The sequence below is a fragment of the Anser cygnoides genome, chromosome 25 (assembly GCF_040182565.1).
Source record: "Anser cygnoides isolate HZ-2024a breed goose chromosome 25, Taihu_goose_T2T_genome, whole genome shotgun sequence".
Taxonomy (NCBI): Eukaryota; Metazoa; Chordata; class Aves; order Anseriformes; family Anatidae; genus Anser; species Anser cygnoides.
Genome location: NC_089897.1, coordinates 4,809,839 through 4,835,211, shown reverse-complemented (window position 1 = coordinate 4,835,211; position 25,373 = coordinate 4,809,839). Strand labels below are relative to the sequence as shown.

At 45.2% G+C, this 25,373-nt stretch overlaps 1 protein-coding gene across 8 annotated transcripts in view; it reads right to left on the bottom strand.

The window, feature by feature from the left end:
- Positions 1-1,000: 1,000 nt before the first annotated feature.
- The window catches only part of SRGAP2 (SLIT-ROBO Rho GTPase activating protein 2), a 106,386-nt gene continuing 82,013 nt past the window's right edge, over positions 1,001-25,373 (bottom strand). For 3 of the 8 annotated variants that reach the window (XM_066983176.1, XM_066983177.1, XM_066983178.1), the window contains exons 15-23: positions 24,846-24,923; positions 22,870-23,004; positions 21,388-21,493; positions 20,245-20,469; positions 17,012-17,091; positions 12,621-12,801; positions 12,044-12,190; positions 9,635-9,962; positions 1,001-7,024 (exon numbers count right to left, since the gene is read on the bottom strand). In XM_066983176.1, the coding sequence (XP_066839277.1) occupies positions 6,641-7,024; positions 9,635-9,962; positions 12,044-12,190; positions 12,621-12,801; positions 17,012-17,091; positions 20,245-20,469; positions 21,388-21,493; positions 22,870-23,004; positions 24,846-24,923 (1,664 nt within the window). In that variant the 3' untranslated portion in view covers positions 1,001-6,640. Of the gene's footprint in view, positions 7,025-9,634; positions 9,963-10,022; positions 10,853-12,043; positions 12,191-12,620; positions 12,802-17,011; positions 17,092-20,244; positions 20,470-21,387; positions 21,494-22,869; positions 23,005-24,845; positions 24,924-25,373 lie in introns of those variants that run through there. The other 5 variants (XM_066983179.1, XR_010826592.1, XR_010826593.1 and 2 more) reach the window with 5 other exon arrangements.

Genomic DNA, 25,373 nt, shown 5'->3' with positions numbered 1-25,373 from the left:
CTGATCCGTTATCACCCAGGGGACTGATCCCGGAGCCTCACGGGTGGCCCAGAGCAGCCCCAAAAAGTGGGGGCCTGCAGCTGGAGGTGCCCGGGTGGGGGGCACGGGGCGCGCGGCTGCCCCCAGCCCCGCTGCTGCACCCCAGGAGTCGGGGGCTCGGCCAGCCCCAGCCCACCTCCAGCACAGCACATCTGGATTCAGCATCAGCCGGGCTGTAATTAATTAATCCCCTCAAACCTAAACAAAGGGAATCCAAAATTACAAGCCCCTGACAACAGTTTCTGGGCCGCGTTCTGAAAAAGGCACACTGAAAAGCGGAGATGGGGGAAAAAACGGTAATAATGTCGGTGACCCAATCCCTAATCTCGATCTTAAATCCTCTTTCCCAGAGAGGGTTTGAGGCCCGTCCTCTCCAGGAAAATGAGGAAGATTATGCGTTTTGCAATCAGGTCATTGCAAGGCAAGTTCATGCTCTGCCGAATCCTGTTATGAGGTGTGTGGGGGCCGAGCAGGAGCGGGGCTGGAAGCACACAAACGTTTCCTGGCTGCCCCCCGGCAAGCAGAGGTGCCCACCGCTGGGGAAGGAAGGAGCCTTGGGAGCCAGGGGCTGCAGACACCACCCATACCCATCCCTCGTGGCAGAAGGGATCCCCACTCGGCTGCAAAACTGCACCCAGCATCCCCGCCACTGGTATTACTGGGGCACGCTTTGGGGTCCAGAAAAGGCAAGGCTGGACCACGCTCCTTGCCCACTTTATTCAAGTGCCCCGGCGCTGTGAATGGTGACATGGATTGCTGGATCCTGCAGATTCTTCCTCACTTACCAGAGCCAGCGATAATTCACACACCCTGCAAGGCCCGAGGCTGGTGGGGCTGCAGGGAAGGGGCACGCAGGCGATGCTCATCCCTGCTCCCCCTCGGGCACACGCACGCTCGCTCGCGGGCACACGCGCTCACTCGCACACACGCACGCCGCACATCATTTACTGGCGCCCATAGGTCAGTATTTCCACCATACCCAAAACATTTATTTCTCCAAAACTATTGCTAATGACAATGGATACATTTTGTAGCCCCAGTATGGATTTAACATTTCCAACACGTATACTCCTAATACTGTACAATACTGTACCAAAAGGAAAAAAAAAAAAAAGGATGTACCTCCATATTGTACAGTTATATATACAAAGTACAATTTTACACAGTTTAATATATACACCATATATATATTGGTGTAGAAGACATGAAACAATGGAAACTGTTTTAGCAAGAACATTCCATCCCACCAAACAACTGCTGTTAATAAAAACCAAAAAGCCAACGCACCACACGAGCCTGAGCCCACTATTGCAGGACTGAGGTTTCAGACCAACAAAGAACAAGGTTTCCAGACTTTGCAATCGAACTTTCTTACATTACAGTAGAACCATGACATCGCTGCTATTCTTGAAAATGCATCAGAGGTGGTTTCAACGATTGCCCTATTTTGGCTACATAGAGCTGGTCTTGTAAAGAACCTGCCGCTTACAAGTATTGCTCCAGCAGTTTGGCACACTCACGAGTCCAGTTCCATCGGACTTCATTTATTCGAATTACAGGGCTCTGCCTGGAGAGAAAGGCTGGTGAAGTCCACTTCAAAAGTAAAGTTACAACAGTGCCTTTAAAATGAAGGGTCCGTCTATTATTCCCATTGCAAACTGCTCAATATTTACCCTGTACGAAGCGTGGTATATCAAGTATTAGCGCAGTCGGGAGCTGCCCTCCCTCTCCGCCTTCGCCTCTTTTTGGCCCATATTCGAAAAACAACGCTCTCGTCTCTAACTACGTTATAGGAAGCACAAAATAGAACAGAAAAAAAAAAATCTTACATTTTCCAGGCCTTGAACTGCTGCTTTGGCATCTCTTTGTCCACCAAAATAGACTCCGAGAGCCAAGCCTGGAAAGCGCTCGCTCTACCTCCCGGCGCCTCGCCTCGGGCCTTGTGCGGGCGCAGGGCAGCGGGTCAAGTATTCGTTTCAAGTACCGGGTTGTTGCACACATAAGAGACGAGCAGAAAAGCTGATCCGGAGAGAGGATTCTTAGAAAGTGACGTGTAAACTCAAACCCAAAAGTTCAGTCCAGCCCGCCAGTAAGTGCTCAGCATTTCCTCAGGCCTGCAGGTCGGGAGCGTTCTGCAGGGAACGTTTCGGCACGAGGGAGCATCGCTCCCCTCTGCGAAGGCCTCTGGCGCTACCAGTCCACTACAGAACAGCTTCACGTTGGTAAAGGTGGTTGTGGGATGTTTGCCAATGCCAGAGATAAGCCCACAAAAAGGCTTAATATTTTTGTGAAAACTAAAAATTTCAAAATAAATAAATCCCCAGCTTGTTAAGCTCATTTTGCCTGTTCTGTACAGCCTCATTAGTGATGGGAGTGCCCAAATGCTTCCGTTTTCTTTCTGGCTTTTTTTTAAAAAAAAAAAACATTTTTCCTAGCTTGTGAGCGAGTAAATGCATTTACACTTTGCAGCACATTCCTGTACACCTAGGGCTTGATCCTGCCAAGCGTGGGCACCCCATAACCTGGTCCACTGAATTAACACAAGCCTCAGCGCTGCCTCCCGCAAGGCACGGGCCTGCCGCTGTGCTGCACAGGGACCAGGGAGGTCGGCATCTCACCAAGCCCATCACACACATCGCCTCGATGGGCATTTTCCCATCATTATGAGCAAGCTGGGCCCAGCTGAGAACATCATCGACCTTGGGTATCCCCTCCGCACACACCTCATGAAGCGACGGAGCATTCCAGTCCACCAGGGAAATGCATGCAAAGGATCTGAAGTGCTAACTAGAGACATTTATTTCTCTTGAAGAAACTCTCTCAAATGCTTAACGAAACCCAAAACCTATACAACGTTCACTGAATTTGAGGTTCTGACACACAAAGGAAAAGAAATGAGGCAGCAAACTCCATCTGCAGTGACCTCTTCTGTCTTAACATCGCTGGAGGGATCCCAAACGTGCCAACAGCCGAGCGACTGCTCGCCCTACACCCAGTGCAAGGTGAGAATTGTAACAGATGGAATTTCTTGCCAAACTCTGAAGTGTTTTGATTCTGTAAAGAAATTTATGAGAACTTGGTTATCTTAACCTACTTTTGTGCAAGAACAATCTTGCCTTAAAAAAAAAAAAAATCCAACAAAACCCCCCAAAATCAAACATATGAGGTATTCATCACAGGAAACCCAAAGACTCCTTTTAAACAGGTATCAAAATACATACATATACAACGTGTTTCTTCCTGCTGTCACAGTGCACTCTAATTATTTAATCATTTTCATTGCAACAAAATATCCAGTACAGATAAAATGAGAAAAGCTCGCTCATGTCCCGTTTCTTTGACATGAAGAATGAATTTACAATTTATCAACTGTGAGCCTTTGGATTACCCTAAAAAGGCAGAAATTTAGCAATCATTAAAGCACACTGCTCAATTCCCAACAAGGGAAATAAAACATAAAAGGTTAGAGCTTCAGAAACTGTTAAGATTGATCACCTAAAATTGTATTTTATTTTAAAAGTTTTGCTTTGGATTATTTCAATCCAACATTTGATGAACAAGAACTCTTTGTTCATACAAAGCACTATCAAACAGACATACGTTATTCCAGTTATCAAACACTTCTTGTCTTTATATTTGACACATACATTACATAAAAGTCATGAAAGAATTTCCATGGAAGAGCTAATATTTCTTCTGAACATGAAGATATGAATCAACAGTGATACCTCCCCAAGCAAACCACTGTGTCTTATTTGTCCACACTACGTTGGTCTCTTCTACAAGATGCCCACTGGTTTTGCAGGGTGGTGTTGCTATTTCCAGTTTTTCTCTCCCACCTCTCCTGCAACGAACGGTAGCAAAACACTCACGGCAATGTCCTCTCAGCCTGGTACGTTCACAAAGTGAAGCAGACGAGCTAGAATTTCCTTTTTGCGTTCTCTCTCCTATGTGTGCGCATGTGTGTGCGTGTCCTGCTGGCTGGACAGGCCCAGGTCAGGTGGAAGAGGAAAAGTTCTTCACGCTGCCATATTGCTTGCTGTAAGTTTTAAGTGTCAATCACAGTGCACACCAAAATTCCAGTTGAGTTGCTCAGTATACAGTTTATGCTGCTAAGCACATTCCCCTTGACAGGATTGTCCCAGAGCTGTGGATGCTAGAGATAAGCATAGTAATTCACATACAGACAGTTGCTGTTACAGTAACCTGACGTCTTTATCTCTCGATTTCCATTCATACTTCAGACCTCGAAGACAGAAAAGAGCATCTCCTCCAAATGTGCTGTGTGTGGCTGGACACTTATTCTTAGAAACGTGAATGCTAGGCATAAAAATATAAAGAAAATAAGGCATTACAAATGAGTCAAAGTAAATTTCACAGAGATCCTGCTCTTGACACAGATTAACTTTGGTCGCTCACGACCAAACAAAACAAAAGCAAAAATTCCCTACGTAAAGTAAATGCCAGAAAGTTCTGCCTGAGCGAAAAATTGCAAGTTTAGTTCTTTTTCCCCAAAAGACCAAGTGATTCCTTGGTGGTAGAAGTCCATCAGAACCTGAGAGCAAAGTTCGCTGGTCGCTGTTGGGGATCCTTCCCTGCGAGGTGATCAGGGCACGGTCCAGTGACAGTCGCGCGCGTACCGCAGTGCTTCCCAGGGAGAACCGCCGCTACAGATCAGCTAAGGAAAAATGAATCGCAGAAGTGTTCTCACTGAAACCTTTCTGGTGTCCCCCAGTTGTCATAGGTTCTTAATTAAGAGCACAAAGAAAGTTGGTCTTTTAAATAAACGCCGCTAATATGGGTATATTACTGCTGTGGAGATGGGTATGTGTGTGGGGGAGGGATGGGGACACAGTAAAAACCCTGCTCATTTCTCCAAGCAACATCCTTCAACCAGTCAGAAAAGTACATTTAAGAAATTGTTCTCAGTTAAGTTTTGCTTGTTTTTAAATTACTAAGTGCCAATTATAACGACATTGCAGTCACAAGGAAGCTAAAGTGTGGGAAACCCATACATTTAAAAGAAAAAGATAAATGGAAGAGGAAAATAACTTCTCTTATCTTGTCCTTGCCTGAATTTTTTTGATGAAAACAGAAGATGTGCAGCTACTTTTTAAATCCCAAAAAACCTTGGCAACAAGGTGAACTAAGGGTCAGAGTCTCCTCACTCGTGGGACCGCGAGATCTTCTTCACTGTTGTAAGTGGCACACGCCTTCTTTTTTTTTTTTAAATTAAATAAATGTTTGCATTGTGGAAAATTCTCAGTAGAGTACAAAAAGAGTTCATGCAGCCCGCTGGCGGCTGAAGCGTTTGCTGTCTACCATATAAATACATACACCAAGAATCATTCACATGTCTGCAGAGTCCTACGAAGGCATGCCATCTACCAAAGAACACGCAGGGAAGCTACTCCAGAAGCTGCATGCTGTCACGTCACCGTCCCAAGCAGCGTTTCTTACACCACTCTATAAGAGCAGAGACCCCTAAAGCAGTTCACAGCGGTCACGGCCACTGACCCGGGCATTTGCAGCCAGAAACAGGGAGAAGATACAAAGCTTGAGAACTTCTGATTGAAGTCTTACAGTGCTTGTAATTGGGATTTTGGTAAGGATCCATCTTGATATATGATCAAAACAAGAACGTGTGCGTTAGCAAATGAACTCCCATGAGAGTATGCTAGATTTCAGAAGTTAACTTGTTTTTACATTCAGTCTCCTGAGACCACACACCACATCATAGCCTACGGGCCGAAAATTACACTGGAAAACAATAAAGCTGTTTTTAAATATGGGAGAGCAAAAAGGGGGAAAACAGCTAGATTGTCCATAAGCAACCACTGGGCTCTCTCTTATGCTCCTAAACCTCAGGAACATATTTGTTTATATTTGCACAGACACATATTACATATAACTCCACAAAATCTAAGAGCGTTCCAGAGTAAACTACTTTTCATGACAAGTGTCGTCTAAAGGACGAGGCTGGACGGCCAAGAGCTTTGGCCCAGCGGGGAGGAACGGGGCAGCAAACAAACAAAACCCAAGGATGTAATGGAAGTTGAGACAGACCCTTAACCACAGTGGCACCAGCGGGCGACGTAATAATAATGCACAAGAAACAGGCATGTCCAAGCTCCACGTAACTAGTGGCACCAAAACATGCAATAGACTAAAATCTATCCTATTGTTTCCCTGTGATAAATGAAACACAGAATATATAAGTCACTACACCAGTATTCAGAACAGGATGCCACCAAATATTTCTTTCAGTGGCCAAACACTTTGAACAAGGCATCAACAAGAAACCAAGATCCAACTCATCACTATTTTGTGTTTTCCTCCTCAGCTTCACAGTGACCCGATAGTGGATTTCCTAAGCGTGGCACGAAGCGTTTTGCCTTACAAACATCACTGATGCGGGTACGTGGGACGAGGTTGTTACCACTTAATTCACTCCCAGGAAGAGCTCCCAGCAGTAAGTAGCAGTTCACAACTAACCTTCAGCTGAAGTTCAAAAATTAGTTAAATAGGAATTGTGATGTCTTTAGCACAGTCTTTTCATCCGAAACAATACAGCTATATCCACAGTGCAGCATCAAGTTTGTCAGACAGTACAGGACTTGTCAGTAGGCTGCTGAGATGCAGAGGAGGCAACGCCAGGGCTTGTGGCGTTTGATTTGGGGAAAACTGTAGGCTTAGGCCGAGTCGCTGGAGGTTTCACCTGGGTGGCCATTTTGACCGACTTCACTGGCCTGAAGGTGCAGGGTATGTCGCCGGCGGTGCTAGCGCTGCGCTGGAAAGCTGGTTCAGTGTCCTTGAGGATCTGAGTGTGCAGAGGGCTGGAAGGTTCGGAGGTGGGGGCCACCACTGGAGAGGTTTTCAAAGGCTCCAGGGTGTCGAGGACAACATCTGGCGCGTGCTTGACGCTGCTTTGCCTCTCCAGCTCCCGCAGCTCGTTCAGAGCAGAGTTCATCGTAGCTTCAATGTCCTGCAAAGACAAAAGAGAAACCGAGTCAGTCACAGAAGCCAGATACATAAATAGAGAGATGAAAGTCAGTCTTGAAGAACTACATATTTGTTTTCAGTCTGTAAACACCAACGCTCAAATCAATTAGCCGGCTGATGACCTTCAGGTGCCAAAGTAAAACTCATGACAAACTATACTTGCTACATACCATTATATACTGAAGTTAAAAAGCAGGGAAAAAAATATAATTGCTAACACTTTCTTGATGCTCATCTAGTCCCTTACTGATCCCAGGGTTTCCAGATGCTGCTTGGAATTCAAAGCTGACTCCAAGCCCAACGTGCAGCAACGAACACAAAAGCATGCTGTTAAAATGCTGGGATCCACTCCTGTATTTTAATGGGTAGGTGAGATTCAGGAGAGCAAACTCTTAAAGAACGGGAAACAAGGGCCTGATGATTTTGACACTGCTGATGGGCCACACTGAGTGCCGAAATCCTCGTGTGATGTTGCCCCATCAGTCTCCCTGCCGCCCAAGCAGCCTTACTTTCCCGGAGCGTTACTACATGGGACGCAAAACTTTAATGTTTTAAAAAACACAGAAGTATCAGAAACATACACAGAAGCTCAAGTTGACACTTCTCTGTCCTCTTATAAAATATTACAGTTATTAACAACTGAACAAAAAAACCTTTGTTATTTAAAAAAAAATAGGCTTTTTTGTTCTCGGCTCTATGAGGACCTACATGTCTGCTGGAGCCTGCCTGCAGAGCCCACTGGTGCACAGAACTCACTGGAGAGCAGAGGAGCTTAGCCTTTCTGTGACTCACAGTTTGGCTGCAGCTTTTTAGCTTCCTTAGAGGTTTTTCAGGGGGTGGGGAAGGTAAATCAGTCAAGGAATGGTGGAAGAAACCAGAGACAGAAATCCGACACCTCCAAGTCTATCTTGAGGCCAGGCAGATTTTACTTATGAAGTTAGGGAAAAATATGTAAAATGCATGATCATTGTTAGATGGTGTTAGAACAGATACTGCAGGGCTAAGAAAAACTAATTTAACACAGGTCTCCCCAGCCCCCTTCCCCCTTCTTCTTTTTTCCTCCCCAGACTTCTCCAGTGAAAACAATGGACTTAACGTTCTGGCAGGAAGAAGAGACAGAACAACTTCAGTTAGAGCTTGATTGAAAAAACAAAAACTGATTTATGTCAACCAAAGCCTTGGAAGGACAATGAAATATGAAGACAAGAACTGTATATTATGATTCCACTGGAACATATGGGGTAAAGATATTCAGGAGGCCAAAACACATCTTTTTATCAGAATGTTGCAGATTTTTATTTGGACCTTATTTATTACTTGATGTTGCTGTCTTGTGAATAAAAACGTAGTTTAATTTTTCCACATCTCTTCCCCACATCTTTAGAAATCTACAGACTGCTGAATGAAAAGAGGCGAAGAAGTCAGGTCCCCCCGGAGCTGACTTTGTAATCTGAGACCCAGGAATTCCTTGGCTTTAGATAGATCCATCACATGCTGAAAACAGTTGGTATAGCAAGCATACATGTGCAGACACATCTAACTCTTGGGAACAGGAGAAAGGGAAGATCCTTCAGAGAACACGGGAATCTGCAACATTTACATCATTCCCCCCTTTAGTAGCTGTCATTTCTTCAAATACGTCCGACTGTCAATTGTTTTCTGCTCTACTTGTGAAGTCACCGAGGTGCAGATGCAAAGACGCCATTTGTGTTTCTGTTAACAGGTCGCTGCTGTGGCAGCCTACGGTCACAAACTCAGGGAAGCAACAGGTTCTGTGCGGAGATGTGCGCAGCACAGAGATGAAGAATGTGTAACAGACTAGCCTGCGTCAAAACCAGCGAAGACTAAGAAAAATAATAAGCACAGCTTTCCCTTAAAGCTGCACAGGAAGAATTTGAGAAGACTGTTTCCTTGTTGCACGGTCAGTACGTGGAGTTAGTCCCAACGCAGAGCGCTGTGATGTTGAAGTGCAGCTGTACATGCCTTGGTAGCCTGCCCCCATTTCATGGCACTTGTCTAAATGAATAACTAATGAAATCTAGGGGAGTATTACGTTCAGAGTTGGTTTCTAATCACACCGGACCCTGCAGGCGTATAAAGATGGCACTGTGAGCACCATACAACTCAGCAGCCTGCTGTTATTTTGACTGTACTACTACATATGCTTCCAATGTCTAACCACAGGCAAGTTCGCACAACTGACAGAAGAATTTAAAATCGACACTAAATACTTCACTTTTCTCATGTCTTGAAGTTATGATTGTTTAATTTTTTTGCTGACAGCTTTGGAATCTGTGTAACTTTCTGAAGTGGACATTTTTATTGTTGAAACCGAATTCTGAGTAATGAACAGGGCCAAGTTTTTATGGAGCAAGGACCTGCCTGTTTAACTTCACTCATGAAAGCAGTCTCAGCGGCTAACACAAAGCGAGGCTGAAAGATTAAACTCAAGTGTAATAAGATAATATTGCATTGCTAGAAGGGAAGGGATAGGAAATCAGTTTGGACTTTGCATTGTAACATTTACTTGTATCCACCACCATCCTTTAAATCTGTAAAAGAAAAGTGCTGAAGGCAAAGCTCTCCCATTTACCTGTGCAATCACTTCAGGGTCCATGGGCCGGTGGTTGTTGAAGCTCTTTGACCTCCCTGCTGTCACAGTTTTCCGGATCTGCGGGCTGTCTATCCTGTTCTTCAGAGATGAGTGTCGGCTGATAGAATTGAGGCTGCTGTGGCCACTGATGGAGCATTTGTCTGGAACCTCCTTGGGAAGACTTTGGCTCATTATGGGCTGAGATGAGGGTCTGGAACCGGCTATGGCTCCTGGGGAGGCTGGTTCTGCCATTGAGCTACCTAGTCCATGGCTGTCACTTTGACGGAAGGCTCTTCTGATGCTGCCTGACTCTGGTTTCTTTCTTTGCCTTCAGTCACAAAAGCAAAACAAGTCAATAAAAGCAGAAACACGTAACGGGCTTTGAAGATATCCCCCCAAAACAACACAGAGGACAATGGGAAGAGACATAAAGATGCCCAGATTACAAATACACCCAGGTTTTTAGGAGTCACTCTGAAACAGTAAAGTTATAAACCATTCCATTTAACACGTCTAATAACACGAGTCTGGCAGCTGTGCACATTCATACCAAAAACAGAAAGCTTGGATGGAATGTAATTAACTTGGTCATGAAGTAAATCTTTTATATTTGAACAAAAAAAACCCTCTGTGCCATCAACAGGTTTTGATGATGTGTTTTTATTACATTTGAAGAGCAGAGCTACAATTTTTGACTGGAGGACACAGTATAAGTCTACTAAGCTCCTGGCCCAAGGCATCAAGTTATTATTTTCAGAGATTGGCAAGCAAAGAACCCCATAGTTTGGGGTTAACGATCGTTTCCAGTATTTGCTGGTGGTAACAGAGATTTCTTTTGCATTGCTTTAGCAGGACCATGAGGTATTATCGATACAGGGCTACAGACAAACCAAAATATGTCAAATGGATAAAGCTGGTCCAAACAATTTAGTTTCTACCCCAGCACCATGAGGTCTGACAGCATGATTCCATTCGAATTATACAAAGGCCATCGCAGCAGAATACTTTATGCCATAGGTCTGAAGCTTGGCATCCATTATACAGGGAAGGATCCATTTATATATAGCACCAGCCCCATGAATAACTGCAAGAAACTGTTAACTCCAGTAGGATTTTGGCATCCAAATAATAATTCAGTGGGTGGCACAACTGTCATTGCGAAACCATCTGATTTAATTTTGCCCAAGTCTGTTCACACATAGGTCAGAAGATTCATTCCTAAAGAAAAAACAACAAAATGAGTCTTATGCTACTATTGCTAAATATCAATTTCCCTAGTAAAGGGAAAAATACTGGAGTGGACATTACCCAGGCTTCTTACAAACACTACATTTAATGCTACCAAAAATCAGCAGATGGTGAAGCTGCAAAGGTCTGCTCATTATATAAATCTTTCCATAACTGACAGCATGGCATACTTCAATGGCTCATACAGTAAATATCAAAGAAAGCACAGATCCCAAGCTGAGGCAGGCTAGTATAGCTTTAGTGATATCAACAGAGCTCTGCTGACTCCCATAAACTAAGGGCCAGGCTCTGTGTAGGACATTAGCTCAAAAAAACATTAACAGAAATATATCCTCTTTAAAGGTTTGGACCTGCTACAGTCTGTTAAACTAACTAAAGGTTAAAAATATCCACTCCCATAGAACTGTAACTATCATATTAATACCTTCGCTGCACAACATACAGAGGTGAGGCTTTTTTAATAGAAATGAAATAATCAAAGATTTGGGGAATAACCTAACATAAAATAATTAAAGATCAAGAAATTTAGTCTCTTAATAAAAATCTGGGAAATTAAGCTGGTAAGTCGACTGTTGGCTAAGGTAACAATTTCTTATTGAGCAGGTAAAGTTGGAGCAACAGGGAGACGTGCTGTTTCACTGCAAGCATATGGTTAGTAACCCAAGGTGAGAAGTGCTGGAGAAACAGAATGTCACAGGCAACGCCAGATGGTGGGACTTAAGGTATGTCATTTAGCACAAAATGTGGTGCTAGTTTCTGAAAGGCTGTCCCCCCACCCCATAAAAAAGCGTGTTAAGAGTAAACGAGATGTAACAAACCACAGGAACACAACAAGGAATGGCAACACACGATTACAAGGACTTATTCCACTATTGCCCTCCGTTTCTCGGTATCTTTAGCTTATAAAAGAGAACATATTTGGGAAAACAGGAACAGATGGCACTTGGGGACGGGGAAGAGAAGCCAGTGGGATTCTAAATAAGCACTGGCCACATCAGTGAAAGACAGAAGAGGACAGCAAAACATGAGTGAGTTAGAGGAGGCAAAAGCACAGAAAAATGGTGGAAGTGCTCATTAACGTTTTTCGGGGAAGGAAATATTTTACTGGACTCATCACCAAGATCTTTACAATTAAGTAAAATAACGCAAGGCTGTTCTTACTTGTTGATGTTTGCAAGGTAAATATCTGCGACGTGACCCCCACTTGGGCAACTGGCACCAGCTCTAGCAGTCACTTTTTCTTCCGGTGGCTCAGAATTTATTTCTATTTCAGACTTCGGACTGGATCGTTCAGAGATACCATCCTCACTAGGAAGGAGGAGGGAAGGAAATCACAACCAAAACAGGACCAACAGCACCGAACTTCAAATACAGCACTGCGTAACATACATACAAGACTACAGCACTGTGCTAACGTCTTTCTCTTAAGAATCATTACACATCTTTCAAAGGAGAGAGCCTGATGCCTTTAAGCAGCTAGGAGATCTCAGCTCTGCAGCTTCAGCAGGCTGGCAGCCCCAGATCAGTTTTTATGTCACACTGAAGCTGAAGACCTCCAACGTAAGTGGACACCTACGCCTGTGCGGGGCTCTGCTTGTTTCAGTAGGATCCCCTCCTTGCAGGGAAGGCTGAAGGACAAACTCTCCCCCTGTGGTGTCAACACCTTGACACAAATACTCCATTCCACACCTGATTTTAGGCAAGCCCATCTTGCAGATGGACTTAAAGTGTAACATACGTGTCTTGAACGACGATATACTGATGAGGAATAAGGCCGTCAATTCCATTGTGGCGTCCCTCCCACCAGTCATCTGAGGCCCGCTGATAGAGTAAGAGAGAAGCTCCTTTTTTAAAGGACAGCTCTCGTGCAGTCCTGCCAATGTAGTCGAACTTCGCTATTGCTTCTATGGGCTCACACTCTAGGAGATAGAAGGGAATAAACAACAATTCACTAAACACCTGGGCTCAGATAAGTAGTCAACAGTTTACACCTACCACAAAACAGTTTATGAAGAGAGCATGGGATGTAGGATAAAGTGTTGCTTCTTTAGGTAGCAGAGGGTGGGAGCAGTAAGATTCAGAGGGGAATCCCTAAATTAAGGGATCCTTATATTTATATTTAGGGATCTTGCAATTTCAGCATTTACCTGATCTCTGCGTGATAGACACATTCACATTTTTTAAGTCATAAACCCACTGACAGCCATTCAAGTGTACAAAGATGGAAATGACAATGACAAAATTAGCACCTTATTAAAAAAATAAATCAGAACTGGGTAGCAGTAACGTGTCCCAGGCAAAAATCTGCTTTTTGAAAGGCAGCTAAATGAAACTCCCTGGGCTGGCAAGCAGGATTTGTTATCGGCGTTCGAGAAGAGAAACCTCCTCTGATTCCAAGCTGCTTCAGAAATTAAGCGTCTGTTCAGAAGGAAGTTTCTGCTGCCTGTGAGGTTTGCCTGACCCAGGAGAGCAGACCCCTGCCCTATCCATCGAGCTGTTGTGGAAGCTGCCAAAGGCATCCAGCATCCAGCACAGCCACCGCGAGCCTGCCGCTGTGTGCAGCTGTGCTGCGCTCGGAGCTGCGCCACGTGCCCCAAATCCGACGGTTCCTCCTTGATAAAGCTCACGGAAGAATTACAGCAACGCTGTGTTTGCAGCCGGGCACTGATCTGGGTCCCTGTAGGGCTCTGATGTTATGCAGAGGAAGAATATACGCTCAGGAAAATCAATATGAAATTCACGTGGATTATTTTTAAGACTTTAAAATAATATCTGCTATTGGTTGAGTCCAAATATAGATTATGCCAGCTCCCAATTCTATTCTGGTATCAGGGGAATGGAGATGAGCTCAACCACATGGCCCCAGTGGACTTCAGCTGCTAATTACTTTAAAGGAGCTTTCCACCACAGCCATGGAAACAGAGCTCTTTCTCAGGGGAACAGACTCATGGTTCCTCTTCCTGGGGAAGGGAAGATAAGCCATTTCGTCCTGAGATCTCGACCAGCATTATGGGAAGCTTCTACAGTGCAACAGCCAGCCAAAAAGGACTGGAAAACCAAACAGGAGCCACAGCTTTTAAAAATATTCCTTGGGAGGGCATACGCTCAAGAATTAGGTCTTCCAATGTTGACCCAGGTAGCAGCTGGGCTAGAGAAAAATAAAATAAATAGTGTAAATCCATCTGAGTGCTGCCCGAGGAGCCCCGATCAACAACTCGAGTTACACAGTGAGATGAGAGCAGTCGGCCACAGGGTCTAACCAGGCTGAACCTCAGCAATGAACTTCTTCATCACTAAACCAGGCATGCTGAATTCTCTCAAATCACACGTTTCAGGTAAGTCTGTGGTCAGCCTCACACAAATCCCATTATCAGCTCTCAGCCACCAGCAAGGGGGAAAAGAGCCTGGCCATGTTTTCAGCTTGTGATAGCCGCCCTGCTCCAGACTCCCCAAAGCACGCGGTTATCTGGTTTTGGCTCCGCTCCCCTCTTGTTTGCTCTGCCTCTGGAGCCAGCTTCTTCACAACATTCAAAGATACAATAATGCTGTTTTTTGGTGTCCCCCTCCACTTACAAAGGCGATGGGGCTGCGGTTTTGTAAATTCCGTCTGTTTCATTAAGAAGTGTTTATTGTTCCAGATGAGCGCGGCACTCAGGTTTCTTATGTTTCCAATTTGCCTTTTAGGACTCTGGCTTTCATCCAGAGAAGTGATTTTAGACTCTAATTTCCAGTAGCTTTTTCCTACTACACTCATGCCCGGAGCAGAAAGCTGTGAGAATAAAGACCGGGAAGGCTAAGCCCAACAATTAACCCTGCCAGTCTGAGAACCTGTGCACAAAAGCAGCAGTCTAAAATCTTTCCACTCATGCACCCAGTGAAACCAACACGCGACAAGCTCGTCTTTCAGCCATTTCTGACCTCTCTTCCCCTCTCTGGACGCCGTGCCCAGCACAGAGGCTCTGCAGAGCCCCTCGGCCACCATGTCCCAAGGGCTGAAGCCAGCAAGGGAGTTTGAGCCCTCAGACCCCCCCAAGGAATTACCAAGACATTTATTTCACTTGGCAGCCACAGATCCACTCAGAATCAGTAAGGCAGCTAAGAAAGCCTTTATAAAATAATTCTTCTAAAGTTGGGTTCATTTCCCTCCATTTAGCAGTCTTGCATGCTCCCTTGGTGTTCAAAACCCATCTGCAGATTGTGAAGGGGCTCGCATCCCCCCCTCTGCGGCCTGCCAGCCCCGCTATGCCAGCGGAGGTGGCTGGGGTGAGGCCGTACTTCGGCAGGACCAGGCCCAGCCTCACAAAAGATCTCATCCAAAAGCGGAATGAGAGAGAAAAAACTCAACCCTGAGAGTGACCCGAGGCACTGTCAGCACTGCTGACACGCAGCCTGAGGTGCAACACGGCGGAACCCCAGGAGAACGACGGGAGGGTCCTCACGGAACAAGGCCTCGCTGTTCCCGCAGAAGGGACGGAGGCCCCGCGCTCTCCTCTGCTTCGGTGCCAAGCTCTCCCTCCCAACTGCTTCCTATGGAATATTCCGTGGAGGTTGCAGAACTCCATCCAAAACGCCTCCCAGTTTTACCTTGCACAGGGGCCCCACGCAATCCGGTTCCAGAGGCTGTAAAACAGTGTCCCTCTCTAATCTCTGGCTGCTCATTTTCCCATCACTGTGTCCTCTCGACTACCTACATGACCTAAAACCCCCCCACAGAAATAACGAGAGCACACCCAGCGGTGTTTCAGCCTGCAGATTTTAGCCAGAGCAGTTGCAGCCCCGGTTCCCTTAATTACAGCCATGAAATTACTCTTCCTTTAGGTACAAACTTGAAAAGGACATGTTTTTGTGCATTTTTTAGAAACTAAAGCTTTTCAGAAAGAACACCCTGTTCGACACAGATAGGAAACTCATGCTTCATTCCTGTATTCTTTGTGTTTCTTCCCAACAACCTTGGTGAGGAGTCGCTGCGACAGTGATTGACCTTGCTGCGGGAGAACTCATTTTCCAGCATTTCTAGCAGTGCTCAAATGGTGTTTACTTTGTTACTGGTGTGTGAACACCATTAAGCCAGCAGGAGCACAGCAATGCCATGGGAAAGGTTTGTTAGGCGACTGCTGGAGCAGAGAGAGCAAAAAGCAGCACGGGAGGATGACGGCTATGAGTAAATTACCGAAGACCAGCTCAGAAATGACACTACCTTGTTCGAAGGGAATGCCACCTTCCTCCCACCTTTACAGCTGAGACCACCACGAGTAAAACCAACACAAAACTTAAAGACAATTGCAAGTGGTCAAAAAGCAAGAAGAAAAATCTCTTTTATCCTGGTTTGGTCAGTTGTCCTTCCACGTTGGTCAGCACTCTGCTGTTTCACATCAGTACCATAACCTTTTCTTCTGCTCTGCATGGGGCTCACGTGCAGCTGTCCCCATTGCAGAAAGCAGCTTTGGCAGTATTAACAACAGACACCCCAAGACTAGGGTGGTGTCACCCTCTCCTTAGGAAATACCAGGGAATTCTCAGGGTTGGCACCCCTTTTTACTAAAAAGACCACGAGAAGGGTAAGGGAGTTTCCCCAGGAAGACCAAAAAATTATCAAGCAGCGAAACCCACAGAACTCTACCCTAAAGCCTGCCTCCCAGGGGAAGGCAAGCCAAGCAGGTTCTCATTTTATTTTGTTTGCTTCCGTGAAGCAGAACCGCTGGAGCTTAGGGCACTCACAGCTCCCCTGCCAAAGCTACTGAACGGGGAATTGCCTGGCACACGCAGAGGGGAGTGGGAGAGCACGCTGAAGCACATCCAGCCTTTGGCTCTGTGCTTCCCTTGTGTCTTCCAACTCCAAAACCCTTCTAAGGTATAGATGAGCTCAAACAGCACCGAGTGTGCCCAGGCCTGCTGCTAAGGTGACATATCCTTGGAATAAGGGATACTTTAAAAGGGTGTGGGATCAATGGGAATTTTTAGAATTTACCTGACTATTTTTACTCTTTGGCATCAAATGCTGCATGTGATGTTTCAAATGATGGTTATGATTTAAACTCCACTTTGGATTTAACTGCAAGGTACCACCTTCCCTGCCTCCCCCAGAGCAGGTTACACCAGCTAACCAGAGAGTTACTGGGCACTGCCTACCATCATCACTGGTGTGGTGCTCAGCCGTGACGTCCTGAACCGAGTCTTCCGTCGAGGCTCTCTCTCCGTGAGGACTTTCACTACAGCAGAAGGAAAAACAGACAGTGCTTTACACTGGTGGAAAGTGAGTTTCCTCATTTACAGAAATCAAAGGCAATCAGGAACACCCATTTAGGAGGTCAATATCCAGGTTCCACTGCGACAGAAACTCCACGGATGCATTTGCATGTACTCAAGTCAGCGTGTAAAAATCAATCAAGCTAAGCCCTTCCTTGCTTAAATAAACCAAACATCTTTGTCAACCTTCTGTATGCTACCAGGAAAGCCTAACTTCAGATCTTACAACCCAGCCCTCTGGAGATGTTTAGAAGTCAGACAGCAATGGCATGTTGGGTCTAGCTCCTCTCTGCCATGCCAGAATTATTCCCCCAGCTGTATTCTCCATTGCTCTAATTAGCTCATTACATGACTGATGAGATAGCTGCCACTTCCTGGGGGAAATTATTTCTAAATTCAGAGTGATATTTCCAGGTCTGAGTTTGTCATCTCCCTCCTCCCCTTTTATCACAACCGAATTGTCCAGCCCATTCCACTGAATGGCTCCCACAGCCTGGAACCTTTATTTACACAGCACCTGAAACACCAAGAGTCCTCGTTTACGTTTTGCATTAAGAAAAGCTCTCAACAGGCACCAAGTGGCACAGGGAGGTCACGTTCTTGGAATAAATAAATAAAAAATAGTAAAGCAAAGACTGGCTGGTCCCTGGAGACAAGGCTACAGCCCCTGCGTGCCAGACCGAGCCAGCCCTTGCTCCTCTTCAAGGCAATGTTCACTTCTCTTCACACAGCGATAACTTAATCTGTGGTTTGGCCTTACAATGGTAAAAGTGATCACTGATGTACAGCGCTCTCCCTTTTAAAAACCACATCATCACCTACTCTTTTAAAGGAGGGAGAAAAAAGGGAAAAAAAGGGGTAAAATGTTTGAATAATTCTGGCGTCTCTTTATGCTCAATCCATGACGTGCAGCTTCTCCACCATCTTCTGAGTCAGTGCCTCAGGAATCAGCCTCATCCCTCGCAAAGCCTTCATGCTACTTAATAAAGTTTACAGAAGAACTTAAAGCCAAAAGGGACTCCCAAGAGGAATACAGCACCGAGGGCTAAAGTTTCACGCAGACTGTGAAGTAATGTCGCACACAGCCAACGCCGGAGACCCAAGTGCTGCAGAGAGGAGGATCGAGTGCCTCCTTCTATCCATGCCTCTTTCTGTCCGTGCCTCCCGTGGCACTTCCCACCAACAACCCCGCGTTGTGCAGCGACTCAGCCTGCGTCATGCGAGCACCAGAGCACCGCGAGGAGCAGCGGCAGGCTGCTGGCCTTCACCCCGAGGGCTCGGTGTGAAAGCAGTGTAGCTGCTGGAGGAATGCAATGCCTGCCGAGCATCTCCACGCCACCATCTCCCCTGCATGCCCACGGTCTTGCTTGCCGGGATGCAAGCTCCTGCACTGAGCACGCTGCTTACGCCAAGCCGTTCTTCTGCACCGTCAGACAGACAGGCAGATGCAGCCCAGTGCCAGGCAGTGTTTCAAAGATGCCTGCATCGCAGCCCTGAATTTCAGTCTGAACCTTGCCCTGTTCTCCTCTGCCCGAAGCAAGCTGCTCCAAGCCTCCTGGGCAGCTGCTGACCCACGCTGCAAGAGCCCGGGCACGCGAGCCATGGCCCCGAGCCCCGGCAGCCCGAGCGCCAAAGCATCGCTTGCGAGCTCCTAGGCAAAAAGACGGCTCGGAGCAGCGAAGTGGCGCGATGCAATTACAAACGCGGCAGACTTCATTCCCTGATGAATCAGCTAAACTAAACAGATTCACTCTGCTTCTCGCACGCTTTGCAGCAAGGAGCCCTGTGGGCAATCGCTAGCAGCTATCTAAATACCAGGGCTGCGAGAAGGCTCGAATGGGAACCAGATGCTTCTTCCTGGCTTTATTAAGCAGCTTCCTTTGCTCGCTTCTACCCTTCTCTGCTTAATGGGTCTCAGGTCAGAGTGGTTAGGAAGGGCAATGAAAAAAAACAAGCGCCCTCAGAAAAGTGGTATTAACTTCCAGGACATTTTGCATCCTACGTACTGATGCTACACACACTAGAGGTTGTGTACACCCAAGTGTTACACGTGCTAGAGGCTGTGCTGCACATTCCACGTTTTTATTCTCTTCGCCTTACGTGACAAACACTCTTGTCAATGTGTTTCTTGATGGCTTTAAAAATTCTTAAGTTCTTTTTTTTCCTATGCAATTCCTTTATATATAACATCAATGAAAAATATCATAACAAAAGGTAAAATTAAATAGAAGTTTTCCAAAAGAGGCACTGGCAAGTTTTCTGCACACAGCAGTTAGCAGAAAGTAGCTGCTCCTTGCTGCACGTACAGGGAGTGAGCTGATAGTTGGAGCTCCTCTGAAACAAGCTGGGGAACAAGGCTAGCTCTGTCACCAGAGTGACTTCATTTTAAAACATATTTGTTTTAGTGTATGAAAATAATCATTTGCATTCCTGGGACAATGGAGGAGGGAACTGGGGGGGAGAAGCAGGACACAATTTAACATTCCTCGTTTTCAGAGGGAGAGACCAGCCTGGCCAGTAGGAAAGAAAACACCTCCTCTCCTTCCCCCACCTTCCACCCCAGATGACAGGAGCCGCGCTGGCTGAATTGTTTCCAGATGTTGCTCTCAGACTGAGCACGCGGCCAGGCCTCCAGAGCTTTAAGCTGGATGGAAATGGTGATTTCGCATTCCTCCCTCCTCCCTCCCCCCACCACCAGCGCTGTCCTGAAAATTAAACCATGCCACGGGTCTCTAGGTTCAGCTGCAAGTGACCCTACCTCTGAAGAAAGGCCACTTGAGACACGCAGCAAATGCAAAAGCAGGAGGGAAATAAAAAAAAGAAAAAAAAAAAAAAAAGGAGAACCAGAATATCCAAGAAAATCCTTGCACAACCTTGTCCTTCAAGATAAGTGGGCACAGGTTGGAGAAGTCAATAGCTACTTACTAACAGCTTATTTCTTTTCAAGTTGATGACTCTCCAGGGATACCAGAGCCATCTTCTCTTGCGTGATACAGATTTGAGAGGCTAGATGCTTGAATACTGACTTAAGATAATGCAGAACGCATGACTGGAGCACGCTAACCAGTAAGAAAATATGCACCCATTCATTTTCTCCTCAGTGATATCTATCATACCAATAATCCTCAGTGTTTCCACTTCTGCTATAGACTGGACCCTCCAGCTCCCTTGGTCCTGGGAAGATGTTCTCATGTTGGATGATGATGGTTTTGATTAGTTCATTGACATGAGCTTGGCAAGAGACTTGATCATGACCTTCAGGCACAGACATCAGTGTTGGCCCAAAGCAGATGGCTAAATTGTAGGGATCCATCATATTCTCTTCACTGAACTGAGATAAACTGCAGAAGACAGAAGTGGGGAGGACGGTTAACAACAGAAAACAACATTATCAGTCATCACCATCGTCTGCTGGAGAGCACAGATGAGGGGGGAAGGTTTGTTTTGGGCTTTCTGCTGTTAAAGCTGATTTGCTGGGATGTGAATGTTCCGGATTCATATGAAAAAATGACAGACTGATGGCATTTACAAAGAAATGAAAGAGAAACCCCAAAGGGACTTTAAAAGCCTTATTGATTTGATCCCAGCACTACTCAAATCCCTGTTTATAGTTTAACCCCCTTATATAGATTTAGAATATTTCTTAATGCAATCTCTTTTCTTTTGTTCTCGCTCTGAAGATGAGCATGATGAAGAACAGCAGCATCGCATTTAGACTCAACACTACCAATCTCAACAGGAAGGAAAGAACATTTAAAGCTGCTAACTTCTAGTTAGGACATTTTTCCTTTTATGCTACCTCAGGTGTCAAGACCATGGTACTGGAGGGAGCTACTGATTTCTTGCCGTCAAGCTGTCCAATGAACCAGCCAGATGTGATGGACAGTTTAAAAAAATACATTCACTCTCCATCACTCACAATACTTAGTACACACTGCTCCTTGCTGGTGTGGGACCCAATTTCTGATTCCTTTGTATCACTTTTTGATTAGTTTACCAGCACATTATTCACTTTCATTTCTGGAGTTCCTCTGAGATTGCATTAATATCAGGATAAATTTCAGCAAGGCTCAAAAGCCCGGGAAGACAGATGCAACAGCAAGCTAATGACATCTGCACCTTGAACTGTTGCTCAGATTGCACACAGCAACACCAGGGATGGTTCTGCCATTTATCCCTTTACACTTTATCCCTTTACACTTTATCCCTTTAGTATGCACTACATACAGCAGGGCCATGACGCTCTGAAGGATACTCACTGATTGAGGAATGCAAAGAGGTATCTCATTACGATCAGAGTGGTCTTAGGCAGGTTCAGAAGCACCTTGCGGATGTGAAGCGCTCTCTCTTGTAAATTATCCATTGCTGAAAAGAAGAAAGAGCACCACAGAGTTACAACCTCACCATAGCCACAACTTTCCACTGACTCCAAGTACAGCCAGTAAAATATGATAGGTCCTAGGCAAAATATGTATTTATTTCTTTATAATAAAAATATATATAAAAAAGGGGAAGCCAACGCAGGGGCACAGCAAGCAAGGGTCTGCCCATTTCCTGGATTCACCAGCTGCCTGGCATGGGAACACAAAGGCTGCAGAACCTGCTCGTGATGCCTTTGACAACGAAGGTCCCTGAACACGTGAAGCCTCACTGCAAGCTCCTTCCTAGCGTGGGAGCATTGGATGTCATCTCTTTCAATAGCTCTGACACAATAGCTCATTCAAGTTAGCTTAGAAAGGTGGGTGTTTAAAAAAGAAACTGTACAACAGTCAATGGAAAATTAACATAGTTAAGGGGTGAGGCAAAAAGCTCTGTGTGCAGCAGCCTACTGAGAAATAAGTGGGCAGCATAAATCATCTCAGAAAGGAGAACTTATTTGGAAGCAGATTTTTCTTTTTATATAATGTGAATTCAACTCTGTAAATGCATTTATCAGGAGAAGAAAACCACGAGTCATTTTAGAAGCAGTTATCTTCTGCTTTGCTTCAAAGGCTGCTACCGCAAAAGCTATTTCATGACTGGGACAATGGAATCATTCATTCTTTCTGAGCAACATGGCAATAGTCAGGCCATTTAAAATGAGGTTGCTCAAGTACAAAAACACAAACAACCCCCTGCCCACCATAACCGCTTTAAAAAACAATAAAAAATGTTAACAACTGGACTGTGACCGCCCTCATGATTGAAATTCTTTAACAAGAGTCAATAGATGGACCCTCGTGGTCACGAAGCTAAAAGGTATACGACTACTGCCTTGCTAGCTAAACAGAGCACGCGGGAGCATGGCAGTAGACACATAGCCAGGGTATCCTTTAACTTTAGGGAAAGGACAGGGCAGAAACCCTCCTGGAGATGCTTCCCATTTCCAAGAATGCATTTCTGACACCTCCTGATGAAAGGTCTTAAAAGATTATTTTTCCAGAAGTGGAGGTTTCTATTTTATTCTTTTTAAAAATTACCGTCGCAAAGCACTGTCTCAGAAAAATCCACAATGCAGCCCTTAAAATCTGTTCATTTCTATCTCCTTGTTCATTTCTATAAAAAAATCCTACCAGAATAAGGATGGCTGTAAGCAGATAACTGCCCAGCCTCTAGCTAATGACACCTGTGCAGCGCAAAGCCCACCTCAGAAGCCGTAAAGACTTACTTCGGAGTCAGGAAAAAGAGTAGGGGGAGTGGAAAAAAAAAGGATGATGAGATTGGAAAAAATCTCATTTCTTTTCAGATCTTCGTATACTTACTGACACAGGCAATCAGATCATGGAAGATATCCTTGGGGAAGAGAGGGTGCTCCAACCCTCGGAAATAGAGCTTCAGAACTCCTGCTATCGAATCCATGTCATGGTCGTTCTGGTCCCCAGCCAACGGATCTTCACCTTCGTGCCAAGCAAAAAGAAACAGGCAAGAAAAATCAGAATACTGGAGAAAGGAATCAGACTGGAAGGATGCAACTCAGCTGGAGAAAAAGATTTATGCAGCACAACGCCGATCCCACCTACTCCAACTAAAATCAGCAGAGGGAGAGCTCCCCTGCAGACAGCAGCAGGAAGGGAAGCCTCTGACAGCATCCCAGGGGACCTGGGGTAGCTTTCTACCAGCCAGCTCGGTCTGACACGGGCTCACGCCCCCACAGAGGTGCTCCAGATATTTTGGTAGGGTGTGAGCTCCACAGAGCCACCACCGCAGGGAACGGGGCACGGGTGCAGGAGCCTGTATGTCTTCGTGCACACTCACAACTGGAGCTCAGCTGATTCGGTGCACGTGCAAGAGGCCAACGAGCATCTTATACCAGGCTCAGCGGGACAGACACCTCATGCTGAACTGCAGGGAGTGTTTCTGGGACAAATAATTTGTCACTGTAGGTATGCCACTGTTTGCCTGTATCACCAAAAAAAGGTGCCCACTTAAGGAGTTGCTCCCTATGGAAAACTCCCTACCAGATATAATTAGATTTAATGATGGGGCAAACCTCAAATTGAAGCTATATATATCCATTATGTGACTGGAATTACCAAAGCTTGCCTATTATCTTAATAACACACTGGATAATAAATGGGCCACTATAAACTGGAGCATTATCCTTGATATTAACTGCCACCAAGGGTTCTGGGCGAGGTAATAAACTGCAGAGACATTATTGTTAACTTTGTCAGTTCTGTATATCATACGCTTTCCAAAGACAAGTGAGATGAAGCAAAAAAAAAAAATCACCTCTATTTCTGCATGTTAGTGCTGGAACAAGTGGCTATCTTCCCACAATGAGTACTTCCTTCATTTAAAAAGGGGTCTTTCAGTCTCATATCAAGTCTCTACTCACAGACTATGATACACATTTCTGCCTGCTCTGTTCCTGAAGATTTTAATTCTCAAATACATGGAGACAAAGGCAGATGAAATTAGATGCCATGTTATCCATTAAACTCCTCTCTTCCCAAAAGCAAAATAAACTTGCTATGCTTAATTAATTACTGCTCGTCTCTCCCAACAGCAAGCACAGAAACATACCGACCGTATTTTTCAGAGTAATGTATTCAGAGAATTAACATGAGCCCTGTTGTCTTCAGTGACCCAAGTACAAGTGGGGAAAGGGGCTGCAGGATTATCTAAAGAGCAAGCTCTTCTGAACCTGCTCTGCTAGGGCAAACAGCCCAGCTAGAAGCTGATGAGTCAGGAGGCTCCCAGCCATTCTTTGCCTTTGTATGGAATGGTTCTTTACATAGAAAATCAAATCTATTAAAAGCTACATATCAAGCTTACTGTGTCTTGAAATTTATTCTCTCCCTTGCTGATATTTAAATGTGGCCAAGCCACCAGAAGATGCAATACACAAAATTTCCTTCTCCAGCAGCCGGTCTATTCACAAAGAGCTTGCAGAGGGTACAGGGAAATAGGCAGAAAAACACAGTTACATCCAATAATGAATTTCCCTATATACTTTAGTGCTGCATATAATCAATAAATTATCGGACATGAGAGAGGACTGAGCTCAGAATATTTATTATACAGACAGCCTACAAGATATAAAGCCTAATGCCAAACAACGCTGAGCGTTCAAGGTTAATGAGCACTAGAGAAGTGTTTGGGCTACAGCCACTTAGGAAACAAAATCTGAAGGAACAAAACACAAGTTGCATTCAAAACATGCCATTTCGGAACACTTACACGAATTAATACATTTGGCAATAATTTCTGAGATAATGGAACAGATCCTCCTTACCTCTCTCAAATGCATTTTTAATGTCGTTCACTTCGACTTGTGACCCAGACACTCTGAATATTCCTTCATGCTGCAAACCTGGGAGACAGTAAGAAAGAGATGTTGGTAAGAGGCATAAAATCAGCTGGCACCCTCATTATATATGATAAAGGAAACAAACCCAGACAAAAGCACGCTCTTCGAAAAGCCATCTTCTCTTATGTGTCCAAGCACATACATAGTATGTAAAAACAGAGCTTGGCACCAATGAGAAAACATATTAGCTCTTCCTAGCGAATTGACAGAATAACTTAGATGTAGCAGTCGTGCCTGTCATCTTTTACCCTGAAGGATCCCCAAGGATTTTACAAGCCAGAGAAAGCCATAAGCTAACAATACATCAGCCAGAAGTAAAATATGGCCAACCGCACAATGAAGCAGTTTACTTTTCAAGAGCGATGCCACAAAGGCCCAGGGCAAATCAGCCCATTGAAACGGAAACATTTAATTCCTCCAGCATGACCCGATGTCTAGGGCTCCAGGACAGTC